Genomic DNA, 19,359 nt, shown 5'->3' with positions numbered 1-19,359 from the left:
TACCAGGGATCGAAACTTGACCCTAGACCCGGAGTTCAGCTGGCTAAACAGCAAGCCAATAAGTCTCTAGTATATGACCTGACACTATGATAAATTCCTCGTTACTAAGAGGGGAGTATCCGATTGGTAATGCTCGATTCTCCTCTCTCCCCCCTCCCCCTCCCCCCTCCCCACCACGTTTTCTTTAAATTTTTTTGCACTGACCTGCGAAGGTGGATTATTATTACGTTGGCAGTATGACGTAGCATATGAAGACCACTGTCCTGATGTCTGACACGTGACGGTAGATGCTCCTTTTATGGAATAATGCTTAGGACATCCTAGCGAGCATGTGACAGGATAAGTGGTCTTGCCTCCAGGACACGCGACAAGGGCATGCTTGCAAGTGCTTCCGAGAGTAGTGCCTACAAGATAAAACCCTCAAGTGAGCAACACCCAGTACAATTTTTCCTTTCAATGCCAATGCATTTTCAATTGAGATCAGACAAACATTTGCGCTAAAATGTTGCTTGATGTAACACGAAATTATCTCAACTTATTTACAAGGAAATATATAACGGCTGGAGAAGAGAACTACGAATCAGATGTTGGGAGTGAAAAGATTATAGGATACACTTTCCTCAGAGATTTTTTACTATAATTATTAACGCAGCATTGTTTCTTGATGAATTAATGATTAAGTTTGAGTCACTTTTGTTATGCGTAAATGTTCTGAAACATTTGAGGACAATTCGAATAAGAGAAGCCTTCCCCTCCAAATTTCCAATTTAGTCGTAAGTTTGAGGCTTTTTTTCGCCAGCACTTCGTCAAGAAACAAAGTAATAATTTCTTTTTTCTAGTTATAGACCTGCATGATAAGAATTAACGTACACTCCCGAAACACGTTCTTTCTTCATAAGGTAAAGAAAACCCTCCTGCTTTCAATCAAGTAGAAGAAGTTCTATGGAAAAATTAAATAAAATAAAAACAAAGAAAACGAAGGAACCAACAGCACGACAAAATTGAGGGAAGAATACATCTTTTGAAATTGTCACCATCAACTCTGAGAAGAAGTTAATGAATTTCACGGCAAGTGTTCAAAGTACCTCTACAGCAGAAAATTAGTAATGAAGAGCGACTAGCAGTTGATAAAATTACCGTGGTGATCGCGAAGAGTAACATACACACGTCAATAATTAACGATGCCCTCCAAGTATTCTTGGGAAATAATATCAATAATGGATATCACTTCAGCCTTTCAAGATCAGTTTCAAACGAGATCGAAAGTTTGTTGAAAATTGTTTTCTACAGCCCTATCTGATTTTAGGTGCGACTTCTAATATGCCTCAGAATATTGGGTTCTGCACAGAAACTAAATCAGTATGAGAAGGCTCGCCTGACGCAAACCTAAACTCTCCTCGACTGCAATTTCCATGGCAATGACCAATTTGCCATCCCTTAGAGTCACCAACTGCGTGATGGGAATTTAAAAGGCCGTGAAAAGGACGCACCTTAATAGAGCTTCGCGATTAGCGATCGCATTGGAGTCAACTTACTAGACAGTGGAATCACCACAAATGAACCTGATATTTTTCTTCCTTATCTCATCTGTCACTACACATTGCTCTGACGACGACGACTGTGAGCAGATAAAATTGCCAAGTTCAAAAGATGAATTTCGTAACAGGGAGAGCTATGGCATATTCGGCCATTCTCTTTCAAGACGCTCGACAAGCAACCTTTACAGCTGCTTTCTAAAATGCGCCGAAAACTGCCAGTGTTTATTAGTAAATTTCAAGGAGAATAGTGAGGAAACAGAAAACTGTAAGCTTAACAAGGCTGCTCCATACACAAATCCTGAATCCCTACTAGTCATGTCGGGTTGGAGGTATTACGAGATAGTTCGGAGCTACCTTAAGAAGGTTAACTTTGTTTTCACTATACATCGAAAATTATGAAGTTACAAACGCGGAATTATAGAATTCCCTCAGTAAATTGCAGCGATGTCTTATTCGCCTGACCGAGAGAGTTAAGCGAAACTTGAAAATTAATTAAGAGCAAACCAATCTAAAGATCCAATATATACCTGTAAAGACTACATCTAGTTGAAGCGGTGAGATGGAACAGACCGTCTGAAACCTTCCCAATACTTTTTTACTTCCATTTGTGTCACAGTAGAAAATGTCTATTCTTAACAGAACAATTCTCATAACCTGTTGATCTTTACTCCTGACCTTAAAAGTGAATACGTTAGGCTTTTTCCTAATCTAACGATTTAGCGAAGTAAAGACGCTTGCAATCCATAAATGGTAAGTTTAAAACTTCTTACAAGTAAGTGTTTAACTTTTTAGGCGTACGAGAGCGACATCAAACCTGTTTGAAAAGCAATTTTTTACGGACAAGTAATTCCTCTATACTGCATCAATTCAATTTTTTTTATCATTTTCCTTTAAGAATAATCCGTTTAAGACCAAAACCCTAATTAACCAAACACTGTTCTACATCGCGCTTTCAGCCCCATGCGAAAACAATGGCACATGTCACGAAATATGTGACGTCACGGCCAAAAGGCGCAAGTGCGAGTGTCCGCCTGGTTCTAGTGGCCACAGATGTCAAAAGACTATGCGATCCTGTCACGATATCATGTTGTCTGGGAAACACGAAAACGGAGTATATCAAATACTAAACGGGGCTAAAAACATTCTACACGTTTATTGTGATTTTGGTTCGGAGCCGGGAGCTGCTTGGACCCTTGTGCAAAGCTACTCGCTTGAAAAATGCCGAAATGGGAGAGATACCGACATGTTTAGCACAAAATCTTTGCAAGACGATTACGCCGTGAATGGAAATTGGTCGAGTTACCGTCTTTCAAAAGTCAACATGCAAACAATTCGCGAGCATTCCACTCTGTGGCGGGCAACTTGTGAATTTCCAACAACTGGCATTGAATTCCGGGATTATCAACATTCGAGGAAATCAGTACATTAACTGCACTGCTGCTACAGTGGTTGACCCTTCAACTGTACCGTATTTGATAAATATCAAGACTGATGTGAGGTGCGACTTAGATCTCCAACCAAATGGCGGTACAAATGGAGAGAACAATTTTGGATTTTATCAGGTAATAAATTCTGCCTTTCGTTGCTCCGCGACGAGTACTTCGACAACACAGTACTGGTTTGGAAAGATGTAAATATTTCAGCGTTTTGTAAGGAGGAACTAAAATGCCAGCGAGAGCTATCTTAACCTTTTAACTTCCAGAAGTGATTAACATGCAACTTCTTCTATAATACGCAGACATTATCCAGGAAATGGGTAATTAGAATACTCAAACTTATCAGGTAGAAGTTGTTATCTTGATCTAACACCAAATTCTCATAACAAATGTACAAGTAAATGTGAGGCAGCTAGAAGGGAGAACTAACAACGATATCTTGATAATTGTAGTACGATCACAGCACTTATTACTGTGGCTCTAGTTCGCTGCTTGTATTAATATTTCAAAAAATTGAACCTAAAAGTTCAAGGTGTGCGGGCGAACGGACGAAGCACGCCTAGCAACAAACACCTTCTATCTAATTCGTTTGGTTTATATCAATATGTGAAAGGTTCATATTCAGGAACCATAAATAAACATACGAACAAACATTTACAATTTAAATGATCAAAGAAGAAAAGCATAGAACTCAAATTTTAGATTAATATACTCCCCACCACTATCTATTGCCAGGTAATTTTGAAAATTGAATTATTGTCAAAAGAAAGAAACGTCTTTTTACGACATCGTCAAAGTCAAACTATTTTTGATTGAAGTAAAATTTACTCGTCAACAGCTTAATGTCCACTGCCACAAAGTCTCAACACTTTATTTTTATCTAAGTGTGTAAAAGAAAAAACCGAGAACCTTATCATTACAAATTCGTAACGAACACACGTATGACAAAAGCCTCTAAAACATATACTTTTTCACCTGCACAAGAAGACAATGAAAAGAAGATCACGCAAAGTAAATAGAAACAGGACCTGGTAATTAAGATTCTAAACTGAGAGATCTCCGGAAAAGCCAAATGAATTTGTGTAAGATCACTGGTCAGGATGTGAGTGTACGCTCTAGGTCCTCAGGAAAAAAAGTTAAGGCGCCAGCTGTTGTTGAATAAAAGGAGTTAAATATTTTTATGATCGGTTATATAAACAGTAAAAATCGGTTTTAAATGAGTTGTTGGGCCCTCCAGTGAGAACACCTGCTCAAAACAACGTAGGCAAATTATTCAGATCAGCTACCGGCCAAAGGTCCTTTGCCTATAGAGCTGTATCTCTGTGGAACATGTTAGACGAAGACCTGAGAAACGTTCTATCTGTAAAGGCCTTTAAGAAAGTCCTGAAGCTTGCCATGAATGAATGATCGAGTAACAGTTAGAATTTAGAATTTAACTATAGCTTGTCAGATATAGTTAGCATTCATATTTGTAAATAGGTACTGAAAAACCTTTTTTGGGAGTATTTATCATGAAAGTTTAAAGTTTAAAGGTTTAAAGTAGGCAAAATGTTTTGAAAGAAACAATTAACAATCTGAACATGAAATTTTCAACCCTTGAAAGATGAAAGGTAACGATATACACTACGAATAAAGGCTGATAGTTTCGAAAGAAACTGTTTGGCGCTGCGTCGGTGGGAGTTCGCTCCGACGAAGGGCTAACGCTCGAAACGTCAGCTTTTGTAATCGTTACGGTGGCCAATTTACCATTTCAACTTTGTTGATATATCCAAATTATATTGATATACACTACGACTGACTTATCCCATTCAATCTCGTATCTCGTTAGTAATTCTCCTTGCTGTCTTACTTTAATTTCTTATGATGTTAGTTCAGAGAATTTGGTATCGGATCCATTAATAATCCACTCATTGATACTTTTCTTTATTTTCATCTACTGCCTGCCTAGTATTACACTGACATTGACAAAGTAACAAAACTGTCAAAAAATTAATGTCTCAATTCATTCCGGATGGGAATGTGAGTGTTGAGGAAAATCCAGCTTTAATTTAAACCTACATTTATAAATCGTTATGTCTACGCCTACCGTACACCCACGACTTTTTGTAGAACAAAGTTTATGACTTCGTGCTTATAAATTTACCTGGGGCGCAGTTTGACGGTTTGGGCCTCCTGCAATCTTTAGCGATGCAGTTCTTCTTATCCGAAGCCAGATAGTAACCATTGTTGCATGAACAGGCACCATTGCTGCACTTGTGTTGGCAACCATTGTTTGGCGTTCCACACTGAGTAGTATTCTGCAAAAAGCGAAGACGACATTATAAATAATTAATTACTCACCATGTGGGTGTCTGAACGAACCTAAGGAAAAGACTGGCGATGAATGATGGGTATAATTGAAAATTAAAGAGGTTGAGCTTGGCAGCGGAGAGAAAGAACAAAAATAGCAAAAGGCCCTTCGATTTGGGTCCATTATTTTCTCACAATGAAATAAAATCGTATAAACATTCCAAAAAAGAAAGACCGTAAAACCGGAGGGTTCGCGAAAATCGCACGAACCCACTAAGAGGTACCTACTTCTGCATCACTACGGTTAGAAGAGCCTAAGCAAGCCTTAATTTTTCTGCAAAATTGATGCCGTTGTTCGGGTTTATGTGATGTCAATATGTAGCAAGAGTATTTGACACCAGTCAAACTATCCCTCACAGAAGGGTGAGAGACAAGCGTTTTTTTTTTTTTTTTCTCGAGAAAACGTACCTGTAGAGCTGGGCAATCTCGGCCTTGACACCTTTTAGAAATCTTTACAGTCCTCGTCCTTTGTTTCGATCCAACAGCACACTTTTCACTGCAGGCTCCCCACGAGCCCCAAGAGTTCACCTAAAACAGTAGTATACGCCTAAATGAATTATGTGAAATTCCACAAAGACAATGTGAGAAGTTGTACGGAAGGAATGTCCTTTTACAGAATATGTCAGTCCCGCATACAGCCTGTAAAGCGGATGCCAAGCTTACTATCTGGTAACTTGAAGCAAGTACAGTACGTCTGTGTGGATTTTGAGACCGCCATTGTCTTTTTAATTTTTCTAGTAGAGTGGGCTGGGAGAGAGGTAGTAGGGAGAGAGGAAGAAATATGTACTGAAAAGTTCCGGCGAATTACCGTTCTCTAATGACCACGTAACGTATGTTCATTAAGGAAATACTTCCTTCTTTGCAGAACAAGTGACTGTCCATACCATGAACGTATATATTCTGCAGTAATTTTTATTCAAATCTAAGATTTCTAAACGACAACACATCCTTACAAAACATAGCCATGGTAGGGTAACTTACCACACAGTCTCTGTTGTCTCGGAAGTCAGTGCAACGTTTACTTTCTGATCTCGCTCCGCATGCTTTCCCGCGGCATAACGCTGTCGTGACGACAGTGCGTGTTCGAGTGGAAGTACCGCCTCCACAGCCATTACTGCAGGGTGACCAGGCTGTCCAACTGGACATCACGCAGTCACGGTTGTTGTACTGCGAGCAAGATGTTGTGTCTTTCAGTGCTGGGCAAGAATTACCACCACAAGAAGGCTGAGTATTTATGTTTCGTGTTCTGGTCCTTGAACCTTAAAAAAAAAAAAAAGAAATAACAGGCTGATGGAAAATCTTAACCGTTTACCCTTTTTACGCTAATGTTATTATCTCTCTAATGAAGCATTGATATTGTATTTTGACTTTTTTTGTGTTTTTAATAAAATGCACGCAAGTAAGAAGATTCTCTTCAAGGTGACGCCCTTGGGTAACAAACGTTTCAAGTCCTAAAAGTTTTAGAAAAGATATTCACAAGAAAGTTGGAGTAAAAGCAATTGCAGAAAAGAAACCTGTAAAATTCAAGCTTAAACAGGACTCAAAGACGTGCCTCCCAGATCCTCGTTTAGCACTTCTCCCAACTGAGCCACGAAGCCACTGGACAAAAAACCTTCTTTATTTTGCTTTGATCCCAGCATAATGCTCAGTCAAAACTTAAATTATTTCAGTGTTCTTTACTTTCATTGCTGCGAAGACGGTTTGTTTACTTTGCATATCATCTGCAAGTCATAATATTGTTCTTTATTTCAAGTGCTTAATTAAGTTATCTGATGTAAACGTGTGTCACCTACCTATTCCGCATGTTGTTGAGCAAGCACTCCATGCAGTCCACTGCGACACCGCACAATCAACAGGGCAACAACTATGCGTGCACGAACGTGTTTGCCTGGTTGACGGACACGCCGCGCTGCAGTAAGGCTGTCTCGCCACAGTACGTGTCTGGTACTGAGAACCTCTCCCGCATTTTCCATTAAGTGCGACACAAGGTCTCCATGAACTCCAAGGGTTCATCTGATGATACAGTGAGTGTAAAAAGGAGTTTTGATCATATCAAAATTTCTGATCAAACAAATAATTACAAATTTCTGAGAGATTAAATCTTAGACTGAAAAGGGCCAAAAAGACGTTAACAAACAAAACAAAAAGAAACCAAACATAACAAAAGAATTGAGAAAGTGCACGCAAACAAAACCAAAAAGTACAAACAAACAACAACAACAACAACAACAAAAATAAGACTACCTTGCAAGAGATAGGAACAGGTGTGCATCGGCTCTGTTCGCTTAAGGATGGGCAGGATTTTCCACTACAGCTTGGATTTCTAGAAACTCTACGAGATCTTGTCTTTGTACCCCTGTTAACAGAACACCTCCCCGGCGGAGCTGTACACTTCCCCCAACTAGACCAGTTAGTGACCTAATGATTTTAAAAAAGCATACAAAGCTCTGCTTTCATGTCCAAATTGAGCACTGTGGGGTGAGTCATTGCCGCTAGCATTGCGCATAGCTCACTAGGCTTTCCAAGTTAGAGCACTCTGGCATGGCTTAGACGATACCACAAACGTGGGATCGTTCGAGGCAACCATATGGGTTCTCCCCCATCCCAGCATCAACACTGTACCGATGAGGCCCACGTCTCGCATGGTAAGTGTTGCTTCATACTCTTGTAGTTTGAAGTTGGTTCTGGTGTTTTTCGAGGTCTGAGTTGGATAAGTGAGTACCTGCCGGGAGGGAAAACTTGCGACTTTTTCCTCCCTGGCAGTGGTTGTTTTCTTTGGTTCCGTTTTGGTCGCCCATCCTTTTTTTTGATTTCTCGGTCGATCTGAACTTGCTTTCCTTTTTGCTTTTTCTCTGTTTCGGTCACCCATCCCTCTGACTTGTCTTTGGGTTGGGTCCGAGTTTCAGCATGGTCGTGTCCTTTAATAGGACCATCGACGTTGACTGTCAGGGGCTCCCTGAGGAGGTACTTTTCTCGGAAGCGGTTGGTTTGTTGCTGGGTTTTTTTGACCGTGAGTCTGACCATCGGGTGGCTGCGGTGCAGGCATGTCCTGGCCGTGTCGCGAGAGTCACTTTTGCTGAGAACGGCGATGCTGCTAAGTTATTTTTTGAGGAGCTAGGTGTCATCAAGTTGGGCGATGTAGAGTGTAGGGTGGTTAAACCCCCTCCTCCTCCTCCCCAGCTTACTACTGTTGTAGTCTCTTGGTTTCCCTTTGAGGGATCAAACGACGCCATCAGCACAGCTTTGTCCGCATATGGTACGGTCAAATCTGTTCGCAATCAGGTTTGGCCCGGAAGGCCTTCAGTGTCCACCGGGTCACGCATTGTCCAAATGGTTATTAGGAATGTCATTTCACCGTTTATTTCTATCCGTGGCGTCCGCTGTAAAATTTGGTATAGGGGGCAACTCCTCCAGTGTACTACTTGTCATAAAGTTGGTCATAAGTCGGCGGAGTGTCCCCTTAGGGGCAAATGCTTCCGATGCCGTCAAGGTGGACATCTAGCTCGGAACTGTCAGGCGACCGTGGGTGCTCAACCTGCTGTAGACACATCAGTAGAGATGGACATACCCTCGTCTGTAGCTCAAGAAAATGATGTGACAGCTGAGACAATTGCTCCCGTCCCTAATGACGTTGTTGCTGAGTCTGAAGAGTGCGATTATAACCTTGAGGCCAGCGAGGACCGTTTTCCAACCTGCACATCGGTTGACCAAGTACCATCAGACAATGTCTCCCGTAAACGCGCTGCTCCCCAGACTTCTCCGGTTTCAAAAGGAACTGTAAAGAAGCCTGCTACAACGGATACAACCCAGTCGATTTCCATACCAGTCGCCTATAAGATAACCGCGCCACCCTCCGTTACGTCGGTCATTTCTTCCAAGTCCAGAAGTGAAATTCTCGAATTGCTATCCACACCTCCTGGCCTTTCAGGTGATAGAGTAGACCTCCTACGGTTAACATCACACCTTCAAGTTCCTCCTGGTTCAATTGCCTTTGTTCTCAACCCGCAAAATGGTCCTCCTAGACATGTGCTAAAGTACACTCCGAAGAAATAGTTTAATATTAGTTTAAAAATTTAAAACCTAAAAATGAAAACTAAAAAGTAGTTTAAGTTATTTAAGTTATCGAGTGTGTGTGTTCAATTTTTGGTGTGAGTGTGTTAATTTTTGTTGAGGTGGGGTTCGATTCCCCAGCGAGTTTGGTGTCTGGTGACCCTCGTTTCTGGTGGACCCCAACCCTAAGGCATTGCACGCAAGCCATGGGTGGGATTAGTCCTGTTGGTCGGCGGGCATTGCACACGCCCTTCATCGGGGGCCCGGCCGTCCACCTTAAACATAAAAAAAAAACTGTACCGATGAGGCCCAGAAGGCCGAAACGGTACTGTCTGCAGTTAGATATAGCTCTTTGGCATACAAAGCTCTGCATTCATGTCCAAATTTAGCACTGTGGGGTGAGTCATTGCCGCTAGCATTGCGCATAGCTCACTAGGCTTTCCAAGTTAGAGCACTCTGGCATGGCTTAGACGATACCACAAATGTGGGATCGTTCGGGGCAACCATATGGGTTCTCCCCCATCCTAGCATCAGCACTGCACTGATGAGGCCCAGAAGGCCGAAACGGTACTGTCTGCTATTTATATATATAAATAGCACTCTTCTCAGCAAATTTGTTTGCGTAGTTCAGTCTTTCATTAATAAATGCTTGAAACTACCGGCAACAAAGTAACGATGACTGAAATGAAGTTTATAAATGCATATGTACACCTTGTATAATTTGCTGCTTATTTCGTAACTCTCAGAATTGAATCCAAATTTGAGAAAAATCACTTTAAAAGGAGATGCCGTTTTTGTTCTTTTTTTCATCACCAGTATTAGAGACCTTAAACACGAAGGCGCGCTATATGAGGAAGTCTTCCCTGGGAAGACCCAGGCTCATTTGTCACTCACCGTTGACGTGTGCGGGTCAAATTCAAATGCTGGTAGACGAACAAAAAGAGCTAATGAGATATCTATTGTTTACTTCCACCAGCATGGTGGCATGAGGTAACGTGCGAACCACCTACTTCGATCTCAAATTTACCGCCACAAATAAAGACAGTTTCCATTGGAGAAAGGAAATACAAATCTCAAAACTCTTGTATTGTGATGAAGACATAAAACAATTTTGAGGAATGCGCCCGCTGTTCACTGCGTTGGAGTAGCTGTAGCTCAAGCTGACTTGACTCTAAGAGTTCTACATCACACGACGGTTGATTGACAAATGGTCCAGTGGGACCTAAGGCTCCTTTTATAGCGCACCTTCGTGTTTAAGCAGTCAGGACGGCAACGCCAAGGAAGAATTCGATTAAAAAATGAATTTCTACTCTTAGTTAGAATTTCAAAAATGGCTGCATGAGCTTACTGTCTCATACGGGCGCCAGAGCTCAACTTCAGCATGACGTATAAAAGTATCGTTGCGTTCCAAATGGAAATTAAAATAATTTGCCGTCGCGGTTTCGGTTCGCAGACGACGCAAATTTTGGCGATTTCACGTTGTTGTTTTGCATAGGACGGCTAAGAAATGTACAAAGTTTCAAAATGCACGTGCTGACCTATTGTTTTGCCAATTAGATCTCTTGTTTTTCCACGTCCTCGTTGCCGTCGCCGTCGTGGATGCTTAAGGTCCCTAGTGTTTACTCCTGAGACAAGCGAATCGGTACGCTATACAGAATACTTTGGACACTAACCGTACAATCTCTTGGGCAGCATGGTCCTTGGCAAGACTTAGACTCTCGGAGAGTCGGGCATGCAGTACCTGAGCAGGTAGGCTGCGTTGTGATTGAACGAGTTCGAATCCTCTTGCCGGACTGTCCACACGCAGCATCACAACTTCCCCAGCTTGACCAACCACTAACTGCGCAATTCACCGGACAGCATCTGTGTCAAAGCAAAAGGCGAGCTTAAAATGCTTTTTTTAAATGAAATTCACTCACACCCACTTAGTAATGCAAACTTTTCAAATCTCGGAAATTTCCCAAACGATCGTTTACTTACCGTCTCAGATTTTTCCCATGGTAAAAAAAATTATCGCAAAAAAAAATCGGCCTTGACTTGTTGTCTTAGACTGAACGTTAATGACTTAGGTTTGTCAAGATCCAAGGCGGATTTGCTCCGATGTATTTTCACTTACTGCTTAGTTAGACCTTAAGCGACAATGATACCTCATAATTAGACCCATCTCCGGTATGAATTTCAAGCACATAAAAACTCGTAATTATTAATTATATTCAGTTAATCCCATTCTTCAAGGCTCTACGTAAGTATTTTTTGAGTTGAGCTGATACTCTCCTCCCAGAAATTTGATTTCTGTTGGCAGGTCCGCTTTCAATATTGAAAGAAAAAATCTTTAGGGATGCAAAAATCCAACTCTTTCTCATTCTACAGGGCAGTAATGAAGCATCTACCGTGTCTAGTTACAAGAAAGTATCACAATCGGATCTCTCTCGCGAGAAAACTCGAAACCAGCTCATAGTTATGCTCTACGAAGATCTCGACTTGCGTTGCGCCACGCATAACCTCACGTAAATGTATTATGCAATCGAGCAAGCGCCAGTGCCAGGTTCCGTAGGTCAACAGAGAGGTCGTTGTAACGTTTCCTTTTAAGATTTAAGGCTCAAAGTACGTAAACTAGTTTCTTTCTCTCTTTGCACATATAGAAGTGTGCGGTAAACAGCATAGTGAGAGAAAATTAGAATTTATATTATAGAACGCAGACAACGGAAGGTAATTTGTCAATGTCCCCTGCAGCTGAAGAAGACATCTAGTAGAGTACAGATCTTTAAAATACCTCAATTAAACTATTTCCATCAGATATATCGAAGATCTACAGCAAAAAAAGAGGTTAAACGCCAAATTTCTTACTAGGTAATGGCTAATGCAAGGACAACTACAAAAAAAAAATAAAAAAAAAAATAAAATGGGTACAGCGCCAGATGTGACATTAACACATGTCTGTCTTTTGTCTTCACCAAGATAGGGTAATGAGATCATGTCAGGGCACGTAAGGTACGGAAACATAAAGGTATAAGTGTTACAGTTCTAACACAATAATAGATTTCCATGTGGATAGCTAGTGTGCCACGAGCGCCGTTAAATTTCCCATTTTACTGAGTGGCAGAATTACATTTTACGCCATGCTTCAACAAAAGCATACTCTACTTCGAATTAATCATTAACAATGGATCATACAATCTTAATCACACGTAGCAGATTCAAGTTATCAATGAAATTGGTTTAGATCGAGGTAGAATTTTTGAATTTCTTCTCGAAAGTCAACAAAAAAATGTCAAAGAAAAATAAACACAAGCTGCGGTCCACGGTAAGAAACATTAGAACTGAAGTACACAATACTACAACACAGGCTAGAGATTTATATTCCAAAAACACACAACAGGAGTTTTCTACAAAGCGCGCAATTTGTGATAGAAGTACACAGCCTACAAAAAAGGTTAAGATTTGTAACGATTTCTGAATAACTCACATTCCAGTATTGCAACTTATGGTTTGACTTCTCTGACTGGGGCAAGATGTCCCCCTGCAGCTTGGATATTGAGTTATACGCAGAGTACGTGATTTAGTCGACATGCCGCAACCTTTGCAAGGACCCCATGAGTTCCAACTCCAGGCACAGTTGACGCGGCAACATTGTGTGTTGCAGTATCTGGTCTCTCTTGGTGATTGAGATAATTATATCTCAATCACCAAACAACGTCGTGCGTGCCCCTCTAAACGTTTTACTAAGGTTTCTCTTACGATTTCTTCGGAACTACGACACTTTTCGGCTTCTTAAAAACATGAGGAACTTTCTTTTTGTCATTTTTCTGTTATTTCTGGTGTTGTGTGCCTTAATCGGTCAGTCTGAGTCGTGGCGAAGAAGAAGAAGAAGGAGAAGGCGGTGCTGGCGAAGGAATTGTATTCTGAACAGCTGGGCAGCAAGTGCAAGCTGTTCAAAGACTTGTGGTGGTGGATCCATGATTCAACGGAGGTCTGTTTACAGATGGCCCAGTTGTGGCGGCACGCCTTGTCCGTCTTACAGCGGTCCTCAACGATACAGAACTGTTTCGTGCAATACGCAGTGCTGTCCTGTTAACTGCCTGTGGACGTGGAACTCCTGGAGTTCTTGTAGTGGTTGTGGCATGTCACAACAAAGTAGGACGATGCGTATTGTACGTTCCAAATCCTGTGGGGGTATTGCGTGCCCAAGTTCTAGAAGTCAGACGCGAAGTTGTAATACCGGAATGTAAGTTGTTCATTATTTCTTTTAGCTCTAGAACATCCCGCGTTGAGCCTTAGAAACCCGGCACATGATTCTTATCTTACTTGGTCTATCCTTTCATATGCCTGAGCAACTTCTTGATACGTTCGCCTCAAATAAGTGCAAAGCGACTGCTTATCAGAGAGCTAAGTCCCGAATTATTTTCAGTTTCTGGAGCGGGGAAACTCGTACATAACCCCTCTGACTTAAAATGGGTGATGACCAACACATTTTCGAGAGTTGTTTCATCTTTTTCGTGATTCAGTAACAACACTCAAAACTTCCAATGCATCCAACTTTATTCCCGAAAATAGTGGATAAAGTGCCTAAAAGCAGGAGCAATTGTCAATATTTATATTGACACAATATTAACACAATATTTATTGTGTGGAGGGCAGAGGTCCCATCTTCAACTCTATCATCAACTGCTTGTTTGCGTAATGTCTTCATTCTGCAAAGGTCATTTTCTTTGTCTTACATCAGTCTGTGAACCGTGAGCTGTGCCTTTGTTTGTCATATCTTATAACAGGCCAAAAGACATTCGGAAAAAAGACAACTGAAAACAAAAAAAGATATAGGTCGTACCTTGAACCTTTGTTTCGAATTTGCAGTATTCATAAAGATTAGGAAACATACTACATATGGTTTAAAATTGCTTGGTACTTTCTGGTGATTTCATATTAAAGATTCCTTAAGAAGGTACCACCCTGCCACTTAGAAGTATGAGGAAATTCTTTTGGTTCGCTCTTCTTATCTTTGTTTTTTTGTGTACCTTGATTGGTCTTTTTGAGTCGTGGACAAGAGGAAGGAGGCGGTGCACACGGCAAGATTGTGAGTTTGACTAATGGTCGTGGGTCGTGGGTCGTGGGTACAAGTCGTGGGTCGTGGGTGTGGGTGTGGGTGTGGGTGTGGGTAAGAGTCGTGGGTGTGGTTAATACTTAATAATAAAAATAACCATTTAAAATATTAAATATAATAATACATAAATTTTATACAACCCTGTCATTCATTAATTTAACTGTTCTTTCTTCTAGTTATTTTATTTTGTTTGTTCAATTTACCCTACTTTACGTCTATTTTTATCTGTTATCTCACTGTCAATGAAATCAGATTTAGTTTCGCGACGGGAAGAGAGATAAATCTTGTAATTACATTAAATTAGTTTCACAACACGATAATTCCGGATCTGTCACCAGCGCGATCGCCGACGAGTGTCCATTGGTCGGCTACTCTGGGATTTGATTTTTCCCTTTTTCTGCTTTTTAGGGTTGTTGTCAAGGGAAATCCACAGGACATTCTTTTGTTCTCTTACGGTTTTCAAGCCCCAGACGATAAAACTTTCCCGCGGTAATTTACTTAGGGAAAAATCGGTCACACTTGCAAATTTGAGTTTCCCTAGGACAAAACCCTGTAGTGTGACAACAGCTGATATCGCGTTTACGATCCTCCACTGTCGAGTTACCAGTCTGGCAGAGGTTATGTGTGTGCCTTTTGAGTCAGTCGACCTGTGCACAATCAGTTTTCCTTTGTGTATATAGTGTGTAATTACCAGATTTATCTCTCATTCTTTTGTTATTGATGTTGTCAGACGAGACCTCGGAATTTCTGTTCCTTGGCCCCTGACTTTAGCCGCAAATATAGAATTCACGAGCGCTGTCGCAATTTTAACGTTATAGTACTTCTACGCTATGAAATCATTTTTGGTACAATCGTACAAAGCAACTCAGGTGTCTCGTTAACACAGACCTCGAAAACGCAGAACGCAGACCGCAGACCGCACAGCTCGAAAAACGTGTACACAGTGTGTAATTACAAGATTTATCTCTCTTCCGTTTGTTATCAAACGAGATCTCGGAATGCGTCGCGAAACTGAAACTAATTTCATTGACAGTGAGATAACAGATAAAAATAGACGTAAAGTAGGGTAAATTGAATAAACAAAATAATATAACGAGAAGAAAGAACAGTTAAATTAATGAATGACAGGATTGTATAAAATTTATGTATTATTATATTTAATATTTTAAATGGTTATTTTTATTATTAAGTATTAACCACACCCACGACTTTTACCCACACCCACACCCACACACACGACCCACGACTTGAACCCACGACCCACGACCCACGACCCACGACCATTAGTCAAACTCCAAGATTGTGCCCTCAACATTTGGACCCCTTTCCTTTAGCATTTATACCTTCACCTATCTTAACAACTTCTTAATACCCCCATTTATTGGCTCGAACCAACGATGGACAAAAAAAAGCAAAGACAAAAAAAGCAAACAAAGGATAACCATTCCCAAGAGAGCCAGCTATAATCAAATACTAACACAAACAAGTCTCTAACTGCGTCGCAACGCTCAGCAATGGCCTTGTAATCTATAAAGTTTGTAAATTAAGAAGTCTACGTTAGGCTATCAAAATTGTTTCGAAAGGGCCCGACAAAGTCAACACGGTTTTATTGCACTGTATGCGAATCAAATCCAGAATTTTGCTCCGTTGTAATACATGCATGGCTGGTTCAATAATTTTAGTGTTGCTAAACCGTTCGTTACCATAACTCTGCTGTGATATCCTTGCAATATTTCCAACTGAGTGTGATCTTAAAGTAAAACGTGTCCACCAGTTAGACGCGTTTAGGTAGACGCATTGGTCGTGCATAATGGCAAGCTTTCTTCTAGCGCAGCTGTCCTCCGATCAGGTTTAATACTTAAAAGAATGGTTAGATTCTGGTGTTCGTGAATCAAGAATAACAGCATTTAGTTACTGAAGAAAGTGCGTAACATCGAAGAAAAAAAAGGAAAGAGTGCGAGAGGTGCTGAAAATAACTGCCACAAGCCACTCTCGTCCTCTCTCTTCTTTCAAGTGTGACTAACAGTCTCTAGAATTTCAAATTGTGAAAGATCAATTAATAGAGAGCCGCATAACTAATCGATGAAAGGCCGCAGGACTAAAGAGGGTTTCTATATCCGGAGTTTTATCCAGATCGACAAGACTTTAGATCTTTATTGCATGATACACGCACGTTGTAAGAAGCTTAAGAAACCAGATTACCAGTAGGTTGTCCAAATATAAAATTGCAGGTAGTGCAAGTATAATGATAATCATAAGGACAATCTTACCAAATACAAGCGCTGCACTACACTTGCCTCATATATATAAGCATTTAGAATGTCCTCTATCACTTATAATTGGATCTTACTGTTTGTACGTGAATGCAAGTCGACACAAAGTCCAGGGGAACTCTTCATAACCAAAGTTTTGACCTTGTTACGTAAGCGTTTATTAGCCGCAAGCTTAAAGAAGATCTAAGCCTGCGTGAGCCCCAGCCTAACATCGTAACTCAGCAATGCGTTGTTTATTTATTCAAGCGTGACCTGTTCGATGTATGTTATGTGGGGTACACAAAGGGCCACCTTCACACGCGCGTTGAGGGACACCGTCAAAAGGCGTCATTTACAAGTAGTTTTCCAAAGAACATAACACTACTGTTCCGAATAATTTCTTAGCACGCTTCAATGTAATTAAGAAATGCGTAAACAAGTTTGACTGCCCTGGTAATGAAAGGCTGTGTGCTCAAGATCTTAAACCAGCATTGAATGCACAGTCGGACTCTCTTCGTGCTAGTAAAGTATTCATGTAATTAGCTTGGCACTCTTTTATGCAAATTCGCTTCAACTTAACCTTTTCACAAACCACATTTTATCATTATTTATGTAACCTTGATATTGGTGCAAGATGCGCCGAAACGTCGGTTTCTATCGCTTATATTTCTTGTCTCATAAATGAAAATAAAAGGGAAAGAGTACCATATAACCCCATACATTAATTATGCATTCAATTACATTAATTATGTATGCACCTCATTGTTTTTAAGACAATGACTTATTCCCACGGGTTTAGCATATATACATTACTAATAAGTACTTACTGCTTCAATAAAAGAGAAACGATTGAAAGAGGCTTTTTCGTCCCTATTCCTTTCTCACGTTCTTCTCTCTTCTCCCCTTCGTTCCTAACTTCTCCTCGGTTTTTTTTTTCTTTCCTTCCCTTTTTACCTTCTTGGCAGTTCTGCTGAGCCTTGAACCATCGCTCTTCAGACAACGCGTTATTATCAGACAATTATGAAACCATAGCCTTACCACTATGCTACGCAAACCAGTTAGGAGTTCCTCTCCAAAAGCTACATTTTCTTTTACCTTTCAGTAAAAAAATTTTCATAACAATATGTGCATTGATATAATGCACCAAAGGTCCCCTTTGCACTAAAGAATGCATTTCTTCTTCTCTACGATTGGCCAAATACCACAGAGAAAACAAAAGTTATTCATACCTCTTTCTAATAACATCAACGAAAGAAGAAGATAGAAGGAAGAAGAAGAACAACAACTCGGAGATGGGGACACTGAATTTTATTCGACTTTCTCGAATATTATCGGATCACGACCGATGCATACAGTGGTGTAAGTGCTGCACAACTATTGTAATTAGCACCACAACTATTGTAATTAGCACCTAAATACTTGCACCTCGTTACTCACACACACCAACCACAATACATGTAATTACCATATCTGCACCTGCACCCGTATATATATGTGGACAACCTCATTAAAGTGCAGTTTTGAGCACGATAAGTAACGGTCAACATGGTGGCAGCGGTGCTTGTCTTTTAATTTCACAGTCAAGAAGATTCAAGCCGATGAGCGATATGGCCTCAAACACTCCCTTCCCGCAATTCAAAACAACTGGGGATGACAAACATGATGTGGAGGTCTACATCGAAGACTTAGTCGACTACTGTATTATGCAAAACTGGTTCGATCCGTCCAAGGAAACAGAAGCAGCGAAGTGGACGAAACCAGAGAAAGCGATGGCATGTCTTCGAGCATCGTTATCCCCTGCAGCCAGAGCGATCTACAAATACAGTTTAGGATTGTCTGAACAAGATCAGAGCAAACCGCACATGGTTATCAACGCTCTGAAAGAGTACTACGGCGCTAGCATCGGGGTCTCGGGCGAAAGGCAAAAATTCCTTTCCCTGCTACAAAATGAAGAGGAATCCATCGCGTCTTGGGAAACAAGGATTCGCAATCAAGCTGCACAGTGCGAGTACGAAAACTTCGCTGATGAATTGATGAGAGATCAGTTCATCGCGGGATTAACATCTGAATCTCTCCGCGTAAAACTGATTGGGAAAGGCCACAGGCATCGAGATGCAGCGCAATTAAAAGTCACTCTACGAGAAGTCGTTGAAATAGCCAAAAGCCACGAGGCAACCACATTTGCAAACCTGTTAATGAAAAATGCCCGAGGCAACCAGCAGGAGCAGGTAAACTTCACAAAGAAGACAAAACCCGAATACCGCAGCTCCGACACCTTAACAGCGGCCTGCTTCTGGTGTTGCGGTGAACATCCCAGCCCTCGTCAACAGCATTGTCCAGCGTTCGGGAAACGATGCAACAAGTGTGGAATCATTGGCCATTTTGCTCGTGCATGCAGAGGAGGAACGAGAATTGGTAGAAGACGACATCAGCAATCGAATTTTGTTGATGATGACCCTGATGAAGAGGCATTCGTTATAAATGATCAGGCAGCGCCAGTCGGTGCAAAGAAATTCTTCGCTCACCTACACCTCATCCATGGGAGGCGGTCGAAAATTGTTAAAGCTCAAATCGACTCGGCGTCGACCTGTAACACTATGCCAAGTTCAGTATTAAGCCAGCTATTCCCGAATTTG

The 19,359-nt window shown here is 41.0% G+C and overlaps 1 protein-coding gene across 1 annotated transcript in view; it reads right to left on the bottom strand.

The window, feature by feature from the left end:
• The window catches only part of LOC148733558 (protocadherin Fat 4-like), a 63,706-nt gene that overhangs the window by 27,318 nt on the left and 17,029 nt on the right, over positions 1-19,359 (bottom strand). Inside the window, exons 4-10 of the mRNA XM_088757231.1 lie at positions 11,047-11,236; positions 7,568-7,741; positions 7,117-7,336; positions 6,305-6,582; positions 5,732-5,851; positions 5,118-5,271; positions 205-404 (exon numbers count right to left, since the gene is read on the bottom strand). Coding sequence (XP_088613357.1) covers positions 205-404; positions 5,118-5,271; positions 5,732-5,851; positions 6,305-6,582; positions 7,117-7,336; positions 7,568-7,741; positions 11,047-11,236 — 1,336 coding nt within the window. The remainder of the gene's footprint in view (positions 1-204; positions 405-5,117; positions 5,272-5,731; positions 5,852-6,304; positions 6,583-7,116; positions 7,337-7,567; positions 7,742-11,046; positions 11,237-19,359) is intronic.

The sequence above is a fragment of the Stylophora pistillata genome, chromosome 4, assembly GCF_964205215.1.
Source record: "Stylophora pistillata chromosome 4, jaStyPist1.2, whole genome shotgun sequence".
In the NCBI taxonomy this organism is placed as follows: domain Eukaryota; kingdom Metazoa; phylum Cnidaria; class Anthozoa; order Scleractinia; family Pocilloporidae; genus Stylophora; species Stylophora pistillata.
This window is presented reverse-complemented; position numbering and strand designations above follow the sequence as displayed.